General features: G+C 48.0%; 1 protein-coding gene across 1 annotated transcript; it reads left to right on the forward strand.

Moving 5' to 3' along the window:
• The first annotated feature begins 6,077 nt into the window (after positions 1-6,077).
• LOC135014157 (tubulin alpha-1B chain) lies at positions 6,078-10,873 on the forward strand. Its single transcript, XM_063952688.1, has 4 exons — positions 6,078-6,187; positions 7,964-8,186; positions 8,274-8,422; positions 9,658-10,873. Exons 1-4 carry the CDS (start codon positions 6,185-6,187, stop codon positions 10,636-10,638), a joined length of 1,356 nt encoding a protein of 451 aa, XP_063808758.1. The 5' UTR covers positions 6,078-6,184; the 3' UTR covers positions 10,639-10,873.
• The last annotated feature ends 5,358 nt before the right edge of the window (positions 10,874-16,231 follow it).

Raw genomic sequence — 16,231 nt, forward strand, 5'->3', positions numbered from 1 at the left:
TCCACTGCAGGAAATTTTCTGTGTTCACACCATGAGACATATTTTTTCCAAATACGGTGGTAATGTTTAGACGTTATCCCTTTCCGAACTTGGATCAGGGGTGGAATAACCCTGTCCGGAATGCCTTTCCGGGCTAGAATTTGACGCTCAACTTCCATGCCATCAAACGTAGCCGCGGTAAGTCGTGATAGACGAACGGCCCCTGTTGTAGAAGATCCTCTCGAAGAGGCAGAGGCCACAGGTCCTCTAGGAGCATCTCCAGTAGATTCGCATACCAGGCCCTTCTTGGCCAATCCGGAGAAATGAGAATTGCTTGAACCTTTTCCCTTTTTATTCTTTTGAGAATTCTTGGGCTCAATGGAAGAGGTAGGAACACGTAAACCATCTGGTAGACCCATGGAGTCACCAGAGCGTCTACCGCTACTGCTCGTGGGACCCTCAACCTGGAACAATACCGCATTAGCTTCTTGTTGAGACGAGAGACCATCATGTGTATCTGTGGAATCCCCCACTGGCGCTTTAAGGACTCGAACACCTGCGGATGAAGGCCCACACTCCTGGGTGGAGGTCGTGTCTGCTGAGAAAGTCCGCTTCCCAGTTGTCCACTCCCAGAATGAAGATTGCCGACAGCGCCACCGCGTGTCTTTATGCCCAGAGGAGAATTCTTGTTACCTCTGACATTGCTGCTCTGCTCTTCGTTCCGCCCTGTCGGTTTATGTATGTCACTGCCGTCACATTGTCCGACTGAACCTGAATGGTGTGATCTTGAAGAAGGATGTGCTACCTGTAGAAGGACGTTGTATATGGCCCTTAGTTCCAGAACGTTAATCGGAAGAATGGCTTCCTGACTTGACCATTTTCCTTGGAACCTTTCCCCCTGGGTGACCGCTCCCCAACCTCTGAGGCTTGCATCTGTGGTCAGCAGAATCCAATTTTGAATCCCGAACCTTCGACCCTTGGTCAGGTGAGAAGTCTGAAGCCACCACAGAAGAGAAATCCTGGCTTTTGGCGACAGACGTATCTTCTGGTGCATATGAAGATGCGATCCAGACCATTTGTACAACAGATCCAGCTGGAAGGGCCCCGCATGAAACCTTCCGTACTGCAGAGCCTCGTAATAGGTGACCATTATCCCTAGAAGGCGAATGCAGAGATGCACCGATATCCGGGTTGGCTTGAGAATATCCCGCACCATCGACTGGATTACCAACGCCTTTTCCAGCAGAAGGAATACCTTCTGTACCTCCGTATCCAGGATCATTCCCAGGAACGGAAACCTCCGTGTTGGTTCCAGTTGGGATTTGGGCAGGTTCAGAATCCACCCGTGATCCTGGAGTAGCCGGGTTGAGAGGACAATGCAGTCCAACAACCTCTCCCTGAATGGTGCTTTGATCAGCAAGTCGTCCAGGTACGGTATTATGTTCACTCCCTGCTCGCGGAGGAGAAACATAATTTCTGCCATTACCTTGGTAAATACCCTCAGAGCCGTGGAGAGGCCAAATGGCAGTGCCTGGAACTGGTAGTGACAGTCCTGTACTGCAAACCTAAGATAAGCCTGTTGAGGCGGCCAAATCGGAATATGAAGGTATACATCCTTGATGTCCAGAGACACCAGAAATTCCCCTTCCTCCAGACCTAAGATCACAGCTCTCAGAGACTCCATCTTGAACTTGAACACCTCAAGTACGGGTTCAGTGATTTGAGGTTTAAGATGGGCCTTACCGAACCGTCCGGTTTCGGAACCACAAACAGGTTGGAGTAATAACCCTTGGTTTGTAGTGGAGGTGGAACTGGGACAATGACTTGAGACTGTACCAGTTTTTGAATGGCTGCCTGTAAAGTCATACTTGCTTCTGGAAAAGCTGGTAAGCCTGATTTGAAGAATCTGTGAAGTGGGAGTTCCTGAAACTCCAGTCTGTATCCCTGGGTGGGTGACAAGGTCTGAGACCCAGGGATCCTGGCAAGATGCTGCCCAAATGTGACTGAAATAACGTAACCGGGCTCCCACCTGCCTGTCTTCCAGGCAGTGCGGTCCACCGACATGCTGAAGGCTTTGAGGAAGCAGATCCGGAGGTCTGTTCCTGAGAACCTGCAGCTGCTGGTTTTCTGGGTTTACCCTTATTGCCTTTGAATGCTGTAGAAGAACCCTTGGGTTTGTTTATAAATTTCGCTGTCCGAAAGGACTGCAGAATTGGAGCAGAGTAGGTTTTCCTGCAGGAGGAAGGTGCTGCAGAAGGAAGGTACGTAGACTTACCCGCCGTAGCCTTGGATATCCACTTATCCAGTTCATCTCCAAAAAGGGCCTCACTTGTGAATGGTAGGCTTTCCACGCCTTTTCTGGAATCCGCATCCGCAGTCCACTGGCGCAGCCACAAGCCCCTGCGTGCTGACACTGCCATGGCAGTGATGCGTGCGTTGAGCAAACCAATTTCCTTTATGGCCTCCACCATAAAGTTAGCAGAGTCCTGAATATGCTGTAGGAGTAAAATTATTTCCCCCCTGGGTAAGGAATCTAATTAGTCAATTAGGTTACCTGACCACTTAGCAATGGCCTTAGTGATCCATGCACGAGCAATAGTGGGACTCTGGGCCACCCCCGCAGCAGTGTATAGAGATTTGAGAGTGGTCTCAATCTTGCGGTCAGCCGTATCCTTTAAGGATGCTGCCCCAGGAACAGGTAAGACTATCTTACGTGACAACCTAGACACCGATGCGTCCACAATCGGCAGGTTTTCCCATTTCTTTCTATCTTCCAGAGGAAAGGGAAAAGATTTAATCAATCTTTTAGGGATCTGAAACTTTTTATCAGGATTAGCCCAAGTTTTCTCAAATAGGGCATTCAATTCCTTGGATGCAGGAAAAGTTGACGGCAGATTCCCTCTTGACCCATCTAGTCTGCCCAAACCAGAAGACAGTAAGGAGTGGGGGGTGTCCAGGAGAAGAATGAATGTTTTGAAAGTGGAGGAGCATGAGAAGGGAGAACTGTCCCTTATACATTGGCCGTAAGTAGGTCATTGGTCACTTTGAGGGCACGTTTTGGTAGACTGAAGAGGGTGAAAGCTAAATTGAAGAGGGTCCATGAGGGAGTGGAGGACAGAAAGTTGGTCAGATGGTCATTCAAGAATTTTGGAAGCAGAAAAATTGAGCTGTAGTTGAAAATGTGTAAGTGAAGGTTCTTTTGATGCAGGCGAAAATAGGATGTTTGAAGGGGAAGACCTCTGTGGAGATAGAAAGGATAAAGAGGTGGGCAATTTGAAGCCAAGCATTGTGAAAGAGGGAACTGGGTCTAAGCTGAGATATGGACGACAGAGGGAGAGAGGAAAATCAGTATCTCTAATTCAGTTATTATACCCCTTTCACATCGCAAATGCCGGGTCCCACCTGGTAATTGGAAATGGGTCCTTACCGGGTGGGACCCTGCATTTGACCCTACGCGCTGCCATTCAGACCCAGCAAACTGCCGGGTCGGAGAGATTGTGGCGTCATCAGGGGCGGAGGCGGTGCTGGAGATGAGCTGATCTCCGCGCCGCCTCTTCCTTGTAGTGAACGGGTACCATGTTGAATCGACCCGGCAACCCGTTCACACTGCCACTGACTCGGGAATAACACTGCTTTATTCCCGGGTTGAATTACCGGGTCAGGAGACCCGGGAATTCGCCATGGCCCCTTTCACACCACCCAGCGAGCCATGTCGACCCGGCAATATGCCGGGTCGATATCGGGTTATTTGTGCGGTGTGAAAGGGGTATCACAGGAGGGAGCGAACTAAAGGTGGCAGGTGAGAGGATGTAGAGAGATTTTGTGGTAGATTGTGTCAATGTTTACTTTAAAAAAGTAGGAAATGAGGTGAGGACAGGGGATGAAGGAGGTAAGAGAATACTGACTGTGGATTTCAGGCGGCAGCAGCAGCAGTTGTGCAGTGATGACATGCGGAGTGGTATAGTAGGAAAAATAAATTAACTCAAGAGTGGATGAATTCCCTGTCTGAGAGGCTTCAGGGGGAGATAACACTGTTAGAAAAACAAAAGGAGAACATAGGTTGTCCATATGAACAAAGAAAGGCTGCGCTCACTTGAGATCCTTAGCACTACATGGGGACTGCTAGGTATAATGTAGGGTAACCCTCCATCTAATCGCTTGAAGTACAAAATAGGAATAAACCAGCGCTCACAAATTATGAGATATAGTAGTATTTTATTTCAAATATGGTAATAATACCAGGTTATATAAAAATACAGAAAAATGTTTCATAAGGAATTGGTACATATATGAGAGAAATTGTACTGATGCCTACTATCGGTATACAAACAAAACAAAACAAACACATTACAAAAAAAGATATCAAAAACGTAAAAAATTGTCTTCTGGGAAAAAAATCGAGACAAGCATACCCTCCAACATGACCCGCCCCACTAGGTACAAAATGCTCTGTTTCTGGACTTCCCTCTTAATTTATTATTGCCATCACCTGTGAAGAAACAGCTTTCTTATCATACAGGTTGAGTATCCCTTATCCAAAATGCTTGGGACCAGAAGTATTTTGGATAACGGATTTTTCCGTATTTTGGAATAATTGCATACCATAATGAGATATCATGGCGATGGGACCTAAATCTAAGCACAGAATACATTTATGTTACATATACACCTTATACACACAGCCTGAAGGTCATTTTAGACAATATTTTTTTATAACTTTGTGCATTAAACAAAGTGTGTGTACATTCTCACAATTCATTTATGTTTCGTATACACCTTATACACACAGCCTGAAGATCATTTAATACAATATTTTTAATAACTTTGTGTATTAAACAAAGTTTGTTTACATTGAGCCATCAAAAAACAAAGGTTTCACTATCTCACTCTCACTCAAAAAAAGTCTGTATTTCGGAATATTCCGTATTTCGGAATATTTGGATATGGGATACTCAACCTGTATAACTAGTTCAACACAGGTGATGGAAATCATAAATTAAGAGGGAAGTCCAGAAACAGCATTTTGTACCTAGTGGGGCGGGTCATGTTGGAGGGTCTGGACAAGGTATAATGTGTGTGGATACCACATACACAAACATCATTGGTAATTATTGATGTTGAATGCGATAGTGCAAATGTTAAACAAATGACTTCAGCACAGGAGTGAGAGGACCCTTTCCTATGTACAGCACGATACATCATGTACTGTACAGCACATATCTGAGAGCTGCTGCGTCTGTCACACTGTGTGTATGTGTGCGGTGCTGTAGGTAGCCCTGTACTGTACATGTCCCATACACTGTGTGTGAGGAGCCGGGTGCAGGCTGTCTCTCGTGCCGGTACATATACACAGTGACAGCCCGTGTGGCGGTGTGACTGCGGGTGCACACACTGCGGGATCCAGGCAGACAGCCCCGTGCATCGGCTGCAGACGTGTGTGCGCGCCTGGCGCGGTGCAGGCAGGGCGTATCCCGCGTCTGTCTCCCGCTCCCTGTCTGGTCCGGTGCCAGAGGGAGGATGCCGCAGTGTGTGTCTGCAGCCGGTTTGGTCACCCTGACCATCCCAGCCGGGCACGCAGTGGTTAAGGGGTCGATGCGCAGCGCAGCAGCCGGTAAGGGCTGACAGATATGCATGTAGGGATGCTGTGTGCCTGTGTATCCAGCACCGGCGCCGCCATCTATGGCTCATCTCCTTCTATGTGGCATTAGCGCATTAGTATAGTAAGCTCCCTCAGCCAGTGTGAGGGGAAATCACAGCAGCCCTGCCTGTGTGTCATTGTCCCCGGCTCCTCTGGCAGCAGCCGTGCTGTACTGCATCCGCAGTGTACTCGGTGCAGCCGGAGCTGTGTATATAATAGCAGGATATTTGGGCGCTGGGCGAGGCTGCAATAGGGAGGCATGGGAGCTACAGTGGTTCTCTCTCTCCGTCTGCAGAGGGCAGGCCCGCCATGATGGCAGCAGCCGCCCGCCCCCGCCTCTCCCCGGACGGGACCGCACTACACATCACCCCGCCGCCCCCTCCGCGCACTGCACACAGCTCATTAGCATAAGGCCATGACGTCACCGCAGGAGCGCTATATAAACCGGGCCCCCGCTCCGCCGTGCCATTCGGTTACTTACATCCGCTCGTAGCTGTTGGATAAAGTAACATTTATTTAATTTTTTATTTTACATTTTTACTCTTCGCCGACTCCTCATCTACAGACATGGTGAGTGGGGGCGTCCGCGGGGTACTCACAGTACATCGGCCTAATGGGAACAGCCTGCTTCCCTTATATCTGCTGGCACATGTAACGGTGGTGGTGGTGGTTGCTAGTACCTGTCCGTGGGGAATATCCCCTGTCACCCCCGTGCTGTGGCTGGATGGCGGCTGCATCACAGGAGCCCTTCTTCCGCGTAGCTGCAGGGGTAGTGGGGTCGGTAGTGCGCCCTCTCCCGGCGTGCAGCACAGCTGGCGTAACCCTGGGCTGATGGAGCTGTCTGTGGGTGGATGGTGCTGAGGGCTCGTTCTCCTGTGCACGGGCTGGTGGCCATTCATTCCCCATAGAGCGGGCTGCAGCTGCGGAGGCTGGTGGTGGGTGGGGGCTGCCGGCTCCCAATCACTGCTCCCTGCAGCATCTGCACCACGCCTGTGTCGGGCTCAGAGCTTTCCAGCTGTTGTGGTACTACAGGTCGCAGCATATGGTACCCACCATGACATCCTCCATTTCAGTGCTCAGGTCAGATACACTGATTTATTCTGTGTAAACCACGTAATCATCCCGCAGCATCGCTATTCGTGTAAAATAGTAATAATGTTGGTGCCTGTAGCTGGTGCAGTGGTACTCAGTGTGGGCACAATGACTAGATATGAGGTGTGCCCTGCTTGGGTGCAGTGATGTCACGGCAGGCGAGCAGAATGCAGCCATGGACCAATGACATACCTGTAATATATGAGTGCTGCATCCTTTCTGCTTACAATATGATAATCTCACTGCAATGTGAGCTGTAGCCCTAGGGTACCAACATGATTCCTATCAGTGTGGTGCACAGGTCTTCTTCAGATGCCACTCCCTAGTATTGTTGTGTACACGGATATGTGTGTTGCAGCCATGTTGGTCCTCTACTGCTATAGTGCAGCAAGAACTGCCTTATTGTAGCGCATGTACATAAAACCCCCAATAGGGCGCCTAAAGGCATTAGTAGAGCATTATGAATGGTGAGGAGACCGACAACAGCTGTTGGGAGGGGCAAACTGGGCTTGTAAACCGAGTACATGCAAAGAAATAGATCAATCTGCAAGGATAATCCTGATTCACTTGAAAGCCTCATGTAAATGTTCCTCTTTCATGGTTATGCGGATGAAGTGTGGGGGTGGGAACAGCATGCAGACTTCTCCATGCAAACGTGGAAGTAATGTCAGCTGACTGCTCTGGGTGTGATTCATTGTCGGTCACTGTTGGTGGTGAATAATGCTTAGAAATAAACTGGATTCTGTCTGCCTCTTATTTAGATGGAGATCTTATAAAAGCTTAAAAAAAATGCCTCTAATATGCATCCATCTGTCCTAGGACTCTCGCTTCTAGAATACCAAAAAGGCAAATAGATTTTTGTTAACTGCGTTTTATTTGGCTGCAAAGGAGTGGATTGTACAAGCTGTGATTTTGTGATCGGTCTTCTGCACACATCTCCCATCATTTGAGGAGATGAGAATTGGGAGCAAAAAATGCCTTGGAGCTGTTTTTTGGGCTACCCATAATTCATAAGTGAGGGGTGAACAGTTCTAGGTAGTGCAGCTTTGGGAAATACTTCTTTAAATATAAGTTGTTAAAGCAGTTAACCATCTCTGTATAACCCCTCCGTCCTCACAGTGTGTTGCATAGATTATTGCATGCTATTGGTAATTGTTGATGGTTGACTAAGAAGCTGCTTGTTAAATGTTTGCATTAACAAAAGAACATTGACCTAATTCCTCTATATTATCAACGTGCTTATTTTCTTTCCAGCGTGAGTGTATCTCTATCCACGTTGGTCAAGCTGGTGTACAGATCGGCAATGCCTGCTGGGAACTGTACTGCCTGGAGCATGGCATCCAGCCTGATGGGCAGATGCCCAGTGACAAGACCATCGGAGGAGGGGATGATTCCTTCAACACCTTCTTCAGCGAGACTGGAGCTGGCAAACATGTCCCCAGAGCTGTGTTTGTGGACCTGGAGCCAACAGTCATTGGTGAGGCTTTGTAATTTGTATTAGGGTGACATTTATAGACCTCCTACAATTGTTTGCTCAATGTCCTTAATTTATTCAACTCTACAGATGAGGTCCGCTCTGGGACATATCGTCAGCTATTCCATCCAGAGCAGCTAATTACAGGAAAGGAAGATGCTGCCAATAATTATGCCCGTGGGCATTATACCATCGGCAAGGAAATTATTGACTTGGTCCTGGACAGAATCCGCAAACTGGTAAGCTTATTAATGAGTTAATGATACAGTTGTAGCTGTCACTAAACTATTTCCATTTTAAAGTGATATTGAGATTTGATCTGACAGGAGTAATCTATTTAAAAGGTTTGTAGGACAGTCACATCTGATGCTAAAATGTCCTTTTGTGTTTTGCTAATAAAATCAGAATATTAATTTATGGGAAAAAATTATGCATGTTCGTATAGCAAGGTGCAGGGTTGGTTATAATAAATTAATGTCTATTCAGAGTTACGCTCCATTAACTGTTCTGTTTGTGACTTCCTGCACTTTGCTGTAAATACACATGATGGCGCTCTTACCTCCCATTACATCTGCTGTGGGATTTGCTATATTCTGTTGGGCTTACATGTCAGACTCATAACTATACTTTTAGAATAAATGCTATATTTCCTGACTCACAACCAAAAAAATCTCACAGCAACATGTAGGTCCTGACTTATATACTTACTGTTTTTGCATATGGCACAAACATGATGGCCATCCTCTGGCAACTGTGATTCATAGTGGAGCTAGAAGGCGCCCCCTTCCAAATCTAAAGATTCCCACATCTCTTAAATGTATCTCCTGTGTAATATGACTATGCCAAGGTGCAAACATTGCATCTTCTAGCTAGCTTTACTCCTAAATGAAGCATATTGTTTGGTTTTAGAGCACTCAGCATGGTGCAGGGGAATCAGGTAATTCAACAGGTAATTGTGCGTATGATAGATTTACGTTACATGTGACTTCATACACATTTATTTGTCATGGCAATCCAGTTTTAAAAAAGGAGCTATTTTTCTGAAGTCCTTCAGCTGAAAATGTAAAGTGGCCCACAATGCTTTATACTTAGGGTAGAATTCAATTGTTATCGCCAGCAGCTGTCACTGCCAGGCACCCGACAGTGCAATTGTTAAATGTGTAAAAAGTGAGCGGTTTCGCATTACACTCAGTAATTTAGTCACGTAAACCAGCTAAACCTGGACTGTTTGGGTGCGATGTGTGGTTAAAAAAAAAAAAATTGAAAAACCCTGCCCCCCCCATCTCACGTCACTTTAGACAGGAGATAAGGTGCAATAAAACAGTTAAATGTTTAATGTTAGTGCCGCTTAAATTTTCAGCTGAAACCTGCCGAGAAGCGTTTAATAAATATAGGTCCATATGCCTGTTTGAAAGCAACCTTTTTATGCTTAAGTGATCTAGTTATCAATGATTTTTCTTTCTCACCATCACAGGCTGACCAATGCACAGGTCTTCAGGGTTTCCTGGTCTTCCACAGCTTTGGCGGCGGTACTGGCTCTGGTTTCACCTCTCTGCTGATGGAACGTCTCTCTGTTGATTATGGAAAGAAATCAAAGCTGGAGTTCTCCATCTATCCAGCTCCTCAGGTGTCCACTGCTGTTGTTGAGCCTTACAACTCCATCCTAACCACTCACACCACCCTAGAGCACTCTGACTGCGCCTTCATGGTGGACAATGAGGCTATCTATGACATCTGCCGTAGAAATCTAGATATTGAGCGCCCCACTTACACTAACCTGAATCGCCTTATTAGCCAGATAGTGTCCTCTATCACGGCTTCCCTCAGATTTGATGGAGCCCTGAATGTAGATCTAACAGAATTCCAGACCAACTTGGTGCCCTATCCTCGTATTCACTTCCCTCTTGCCACCTACGCCCCAGTTATCTCAGCAGAGAAAGCTTACCATGAACAGCTTTCTGTTGCTGAGATTACTAATGCTTGCTTTGAGCCAGCAAACCAAATGGTGAAATGTGACCCACGACATGGTAAATATATGGCTTGCTGCCTGTTGTACCGTGGTGATGTGGTGCCCAAAGATGTTAATGCAGCTATTGCCACCATCAAGACCAAGCGTAGTATCCAGTTTGTGGACTGGTGTCCTACTGGCTTTAAAGTTGGTATTAACTATCAGCCACCAACTGTGGTTCCAGGTGGGGATCTGGCCAAGGTACAGCGTGCAGTATGTATGCTGAGCAACACCACTGCTATTGCAGAGGCCTGGGCTCGCCTGGACCATAAGTTTGACCTTATGTATGCCAAGCGTGCCTTTGTGCACTGGTATGTGGGTGAGGGTATGGAGGAGGGAGAGTTCTCTGAGGCCCGTGAGGACATGGCTGCCCTGGAGAAAGATTATGAGGAGGTCGGTGTAGATTCTGTGGAAGGGGAAGGTGAGGAGGAAGGTGAAGAGTATTAAACCAGATCTTGCTACTTTACAGGCATGTCTTTTAACCATCAAATGTTAGCTGAACACATGCTTTTTAATTTTTAAATTGTATTGCCCAATCTTCAAATTGTTGTGAAGTTTGACAATCTGTTTTTTAATTAACTGTTAAAATATGCAGTCATGTCACTGTTCCATCAATGTATTTGTATCGGATCTGGAATAAAATGTCTAAAAAAACAAAAAAAAATAAAAATCATAATTTAAATATATTTCTCTGACGTCCTAGTGGATGCTGGGGACTCCGAAAGGACCATGGGGAATAGCGGCTCCGCAGGAGACTGGGCACAAAAGTAAAAGCTTTAGGACTACCTGGTGTGCACTGGCTCCTCCCCCTATGACCCTCCTCCAAGCCTCAGTTAGATTTTTGTGCCCGAACGAGAAGGGTGCTCACTAGGTGGCTCTCCTGAGCTGCTTAGAAAAAAGTTTAAGTATAGGTTTTTTATTTTCAGTGAATCCTGCTGGCAACAGGTTCACTGCACCGAGGGACTAAGGGGAGAAGAAGCGAACTCACCTGCGTGCAGAGTGGATTGGGCTTCTTAGGCTACTGGACATTAGCTCCAGAGGGCCGATCACAGGCCCAGCCATGGATGGGTCCCAGAGCCGCGCCGCCGGCCCCCTTACAGAGCCAGAAGACTGAAGAGGTCCGGAAAATCGGCGGCAGAAGACTTTCCTGTCTTCAATAAGGTAGCGCACAGCACCGCAGCTGTGCGCCATTGCTCTCAGCACACTTCACACTCCGGTCACTGAGGGTGCAGGGCGCTGGGGGGGGGGCGCCCTGAGACGCAATAAAAACACCTTATATGGCAAAAAATACATCACATATAGCTCCTGGGCTATATGGATGCATTTAACCCCTGCCTATTTTTCCTTAAAAAAGCGGGAGAAAGGCCGCCGAGAAGGGGGCGGAGCCTATCTCCTCAGCACACTGGCGCCATTTTTCCTCACAGCTCCGTTGGAGGGAAGCTCCCTGACTCTCCCCTGCATCCTGCACTACAGAAACAGGGTAAAACAAGAGAGGGGGGGCACTAATTTGGCAGATAAATCTATACAGCAGCTATATAAGGGAAAAACACTTATATAAGGTTATCCCTGTATATATATAGCGCTCTGGTGTGTGCTGGCAAACTCTCCCTCTGTCTCCCCAAAGGGCTAGTGGGGTCCTGTCCTCTATCAGAGCATTCCCTGTGTGTGTGCTGTGTGTCGGTACGTTGTGTCGACATGTATGAGGAGGAAAATGGTATGGAGGCGGAGCAATTGCCTGTAATAGTGATGTCACCCCCTAGGGAGTCGACACCTGACTGGATGGTCTTATGGAAGGAATTACGTGATAGTGTCAGCACTTTACAAAAGACTGTTGACGACATGAGACAGCCGGCAAATCAGTTATTACCTGTACAGGCGTCTCAAACACCGTCAGGGGCTCTAAAGCGCCCGTTACCTCAGATGGTCGACCCAGACACGGACACTGACTCCAGTGTCGACGGTGAGGAAACAAACGTATTTTCCAGTAGGGCCACACGTTACATGATCACGGCAATGAAGGAGGTTTTGAACATTTCTGATACTACAAGTACCACAAAAAAGGGTATTCTGTGGGGTGTGAAAAAACTACCCGTAGTTTTTCCTGAATCAGATGAATTAAATGAGGTGTGTGATGAAGCGTGGGTTTCCCCCGATAAAAAACTGCTAATTTCTAAAAAATTATTGGCATTATACCCTTTCCCGCCAGAGGTTAGGGCGCGTTGGGAAACACCCCCTAGGGTAGATAAGGCGCTCACACGCTTATCAACACAAGTGGCGTTACCGTCTCCTGATACGGCCGCCCTCAAGGAACCAGCTGATAGGAAGCTGGAAAATATCCTAAAAAGTATATACACACATACTGGTATTATACTGCGACCAGCAATCGCCTCAGCCTGGATGTGCAGTGCTGGGGTGGCTTGGTCGGATTCCCTGACTGAAAATATTGATACCCTGGACAGGGACAGTATATTATTGACTATAGAGCATTTAAAGGATGCATTTCTATATATGCGAGATGCACAGAGGGATATTTGCACTCTGGCATCAAGAGTAAGTGCGCTGTCCATTTCTGCCAGAAGAGGGTTATGGACGCGACAGTGGTCAGGTGATGCGGATTCCAAACGGCATATGGAAGTATTGCCGTATAAAGGGGAGGAGTTATTTGGGGTCGGTCTATCGGACCTGGTGGCCACGGCAACGGCTGGGAAATCCACCTTTTACCCCAGGTCACCTCTCAGCAGAAAAAGACACCGTCTTTTCAGGCTCAGTCCTTTCGTCCCCATAAGGGCAAGCGGGCAAAAGGCCACTCATATCTGCCCCGGGGCAGAGGAAGGGGAAAAAGACTGCAGCAGGCAGCCTCTTCCCAGGAACAGAAGCCCTCCCCCGCTTCTGCCAAGTCCTCAGCATGACGCTGGGGCTTTACAAGCGGACTCAGGCACGGTGGGGGCCCGTCTCAAGATTTTCAGCGCGCAGTGGGCTCACTCGCAAGTGGACCCCTGGATCCTGCAGGTAGTATCTCAGGGGTACAAATTGGAATTCGAGACGTCTCCCCCTCGCCGGTTCCTGAAGTCTGCTTTACCAACGTCTCCCTCCGACAGGGAGGCGGTATTGGAAGCCATTCACAAGCTGTATTCCCAGCAGGTGATAATCAAGGTACCCCTCCTACAACAGGGAAAGGGGTATTATTCCACGCTGTTTGTGGTACCGAAGCCGGACGGCTCGGTGAGACCTATTTTAAATCTGAAATCCTTGAACACTTACATACAAAGGTTCAAATTCAAGATGGAGTCACTCAGAGCAGTGATAGCGAACCTGGAAGAAGGGGACTATATGGTGTCTCTGGACATCAAGGATGCTTACCTCCATGTCCCAATTTGCCCTTCTCACCAAGGGTACCTCAGGTTTGTGGTACAGAACTGTCACTATCAGTTTCAGACGCTGCCGTTTGGATTGTCACGGCACCCCGGGTCTTTACCAAGGTAATGGCCGAAATGATGATTCTTCTTCGAAGAAAAGGCGTCTTAATTATCCCTTACTTGGACGATCTCCTGATAAGGGCAAGGTCCAGAGAACAGTTAGAGGTCGGAGTAGCACTATCTCAAGTAGTACTACGACAGCACGGGTGGATTCTAAATATTCCAAAATCGCAGCTGATTCCGACGACACGTCTGCTGTTCCTAGGGATGATTCTGGACACAGTCCAGAAAAAGGTGTTTCTCCCGGAGGAGAAAGCCAGGGAGTTATCCGACCTAGTCAGGAACCTCCTAAAACCAGGCCAAGTGTCAGTGCATCAATGCACAAGGGTCCTGGGAAAAATGGTGGCTTCTTACGAAGCGATTCCATTCGGCAGATTCCACGCAAGAACTTTTCAGTGGGATCTGCTGGACAAATGGTCCGGATCGCATCTTCAAATGCATCAGCGGATAACCCTGTCTCCAAGGACAAGGGTGTCTCTCCTGTGGTGGTTACAGAGTGCTCATCTTCTAGAGGGCCGCAGATTCGGCATTCAGGACTGGGTCCTGGTGACCACGGATGCCAGCCTGAGAGGCTGGGGAGCAGTCACACAGGGAAGAAATTTCCAGGGCTTGTGGTCAAGCATGGAAACGTCACTTCACATAAATATCCTGGAACTAAGGGCCATTTACAATGCCCTAAGTCAGGCAAGGCCTCTGCTTCAGGGTCAGCCGGTGTTGATCCAGTCGGACAACATCACGGCAGTCGCCCACGTAAACAGACAGGGCGGCACAAGAAGCAGGAGGGCAATGACGGAAGTTGCAAGGATTCTTCGCTGGGCGGAAAATCATGTGATAGCACTGTCAGCAGTGTTCATTCCGGGAGTGGACAACTGGGAAGCAGACTTCCTCAGCAGACACGACCTCCACCCGGGGGAGTGGGGACTTCACCCAGAAGTCTTCCACATGATTGTGAACCGTTGGGAAAAACCAAAGGTGGACATGATGGCGTCCCGCCTCAACAAAAAACTGGACAGATATTGCGCCAGGTCAAGGGACCCTCAGGCAATAGCTGTGGACGCTCTGGAAACACCGTGGGTGTACCAGTCAGTGTATGTGTTCCCTCCTCTGCCTCTCATACCCAAGGTACTGAGAATCATAAGAAGGAGAGGAGTAAGGACTATACTCGTGGCTCCGGATTGGCCAAGAAGGACTTGGTACCCGGAACTTCAAGAGATGCTCACGGAAGACCCGTGGCCTCTACCTCTAAGAAAGGACCTGCTCCAGCAGGGACCATGTCTGTTCCAAGACTTACCGCGGCTGCGTTTGATGGCATGGCGGTTGAACGCCGGATCCTGAAGGAAAAAGGCATTCCGGATGAAGTCATCCCTACCCTGATCAAAGCCAGGAAGGATGTAACTGTGCAACATTATCACCGTATTTGGCGTAAATATGTTGCGTGGTGTGAGGCCAGGAAGGCCCCTACAGAGGAATTTCAACTGGGTCGTTTCCTGCATTTCCTGCAAACAGGACTGTCTATGGGCCTAAAATTAGGGTCCATTAAGGTTCAAATTTCGGCCCTGTCGATATTCTTCCAAAAAGAACTAGCTTCAGTTCCTGAAGTTCAGACGTTTGTCAAGGGGGTACTGCATATACAGCCTCCTTTTGTGCCTCCAGTGGCACCTTGGGATCTCAATGTAGTTTTGGGGTTCCTAAACTCACATTGGTTTGAACCACTCACCACTGTGGACTTAAAATATCTCACATGGAAAGTGGTAATGCTGTTAGCCCTGGCTTCAGCCAGGCGTGTCTCAGAATTGGCGGCTTTATCCTATAAAAGCCCTTACCTAATTTTTCATACGGACAGGGCAGAATTGAGGACTCGTCCTCAATTTCTCCCTAAGGTGGTTTCAGCGTTTCACTTAAACCAGCCTATTGTGGTACCTGCGGCTACTAGGGACTTGGAGGATTCCAAGTTGCTGGACGTAGTCAGGGCCCTGAAAATATATGTTTCCAGGACGGCTGGAGTCAGAAAATCTGACTCGCTGTTTATCCTGTATGCACCCAACAAGCTGGGTGCTCCTGCTTCTAAGCAGACTATTGCTCGTTGGATTTGTAGTACAATTCAGCTTGCACATTCTGTGGCAGGCCTGCCACAGCCAAAATCTGTAAAAGCCCATTCCACACGGAAAGTGGGCTCATCTTGGGCGGCTGCCCGAGGGGTCTCGGCTTTACAACTTTGCCGAGCAGCTACTTGGTCAGGGGCAAACACGTTTGCTAAATTCTACAAATTTGATACCCTGGCTGAGGAGGACCTGGAGTTCTCTCATTCGGTGCTGCAGAGTCATCCGCACTCTCCCGCCCGTTTGGGAGCTTTGGTATAATCCCCATGGTCCTTTCGGAGTCCCCAGCATCCACTAGGACGTCAGAGAAAATAAGAATTTACTTACCGATAATTCTATTTCTCATAGTCCGTAGTGGATGCTGGGCGCCCATCCCAAGTGCGGATTGTCTGCAATACTTGTACATAGTTATTGTTACAAAAATCGGGTTATTATTTGTTGTGAGCCATCTTTTCAGAGGCTCCT

The sequence above is a fragment of the Pseudophryne corroboree genome, chromosome 2, assembly GCF_028390025.1.
Source record: "Pseudophryne corroboree isolate aPseCor3 chromosome 2, aPseCor3.hap2, whole genome shotgun sequence".
Lineage (NCBI taxonomy): Eukaryota > Metazoa > Chordata > Amphibia > Anura > Myobatrachidae > Pseudophryne > Pseudophryne corroboree.

What these genes read in the sequence shown, in the direction of transcription:
- LOC135014157 (XM_063952688.1), top strand. An exon ending in CCTGGAGCCAACAGTCATTG is followed by an intron (nt 8,187 to 8,273) that starts GTGAGGCTTTGT and finishes TCAACTCTACAG; the next exon opens with ATGAGGTCCGCTCTGGGACA. An exon ending in TGGACAGAATCCGCAAACTG is followed by an intron (nt 8,423 to 9,657) that starts GTAAGCTTATTA and finishes TCACCATCACAG; the next exon opens with GCTGACCAATGCACAGGTCT.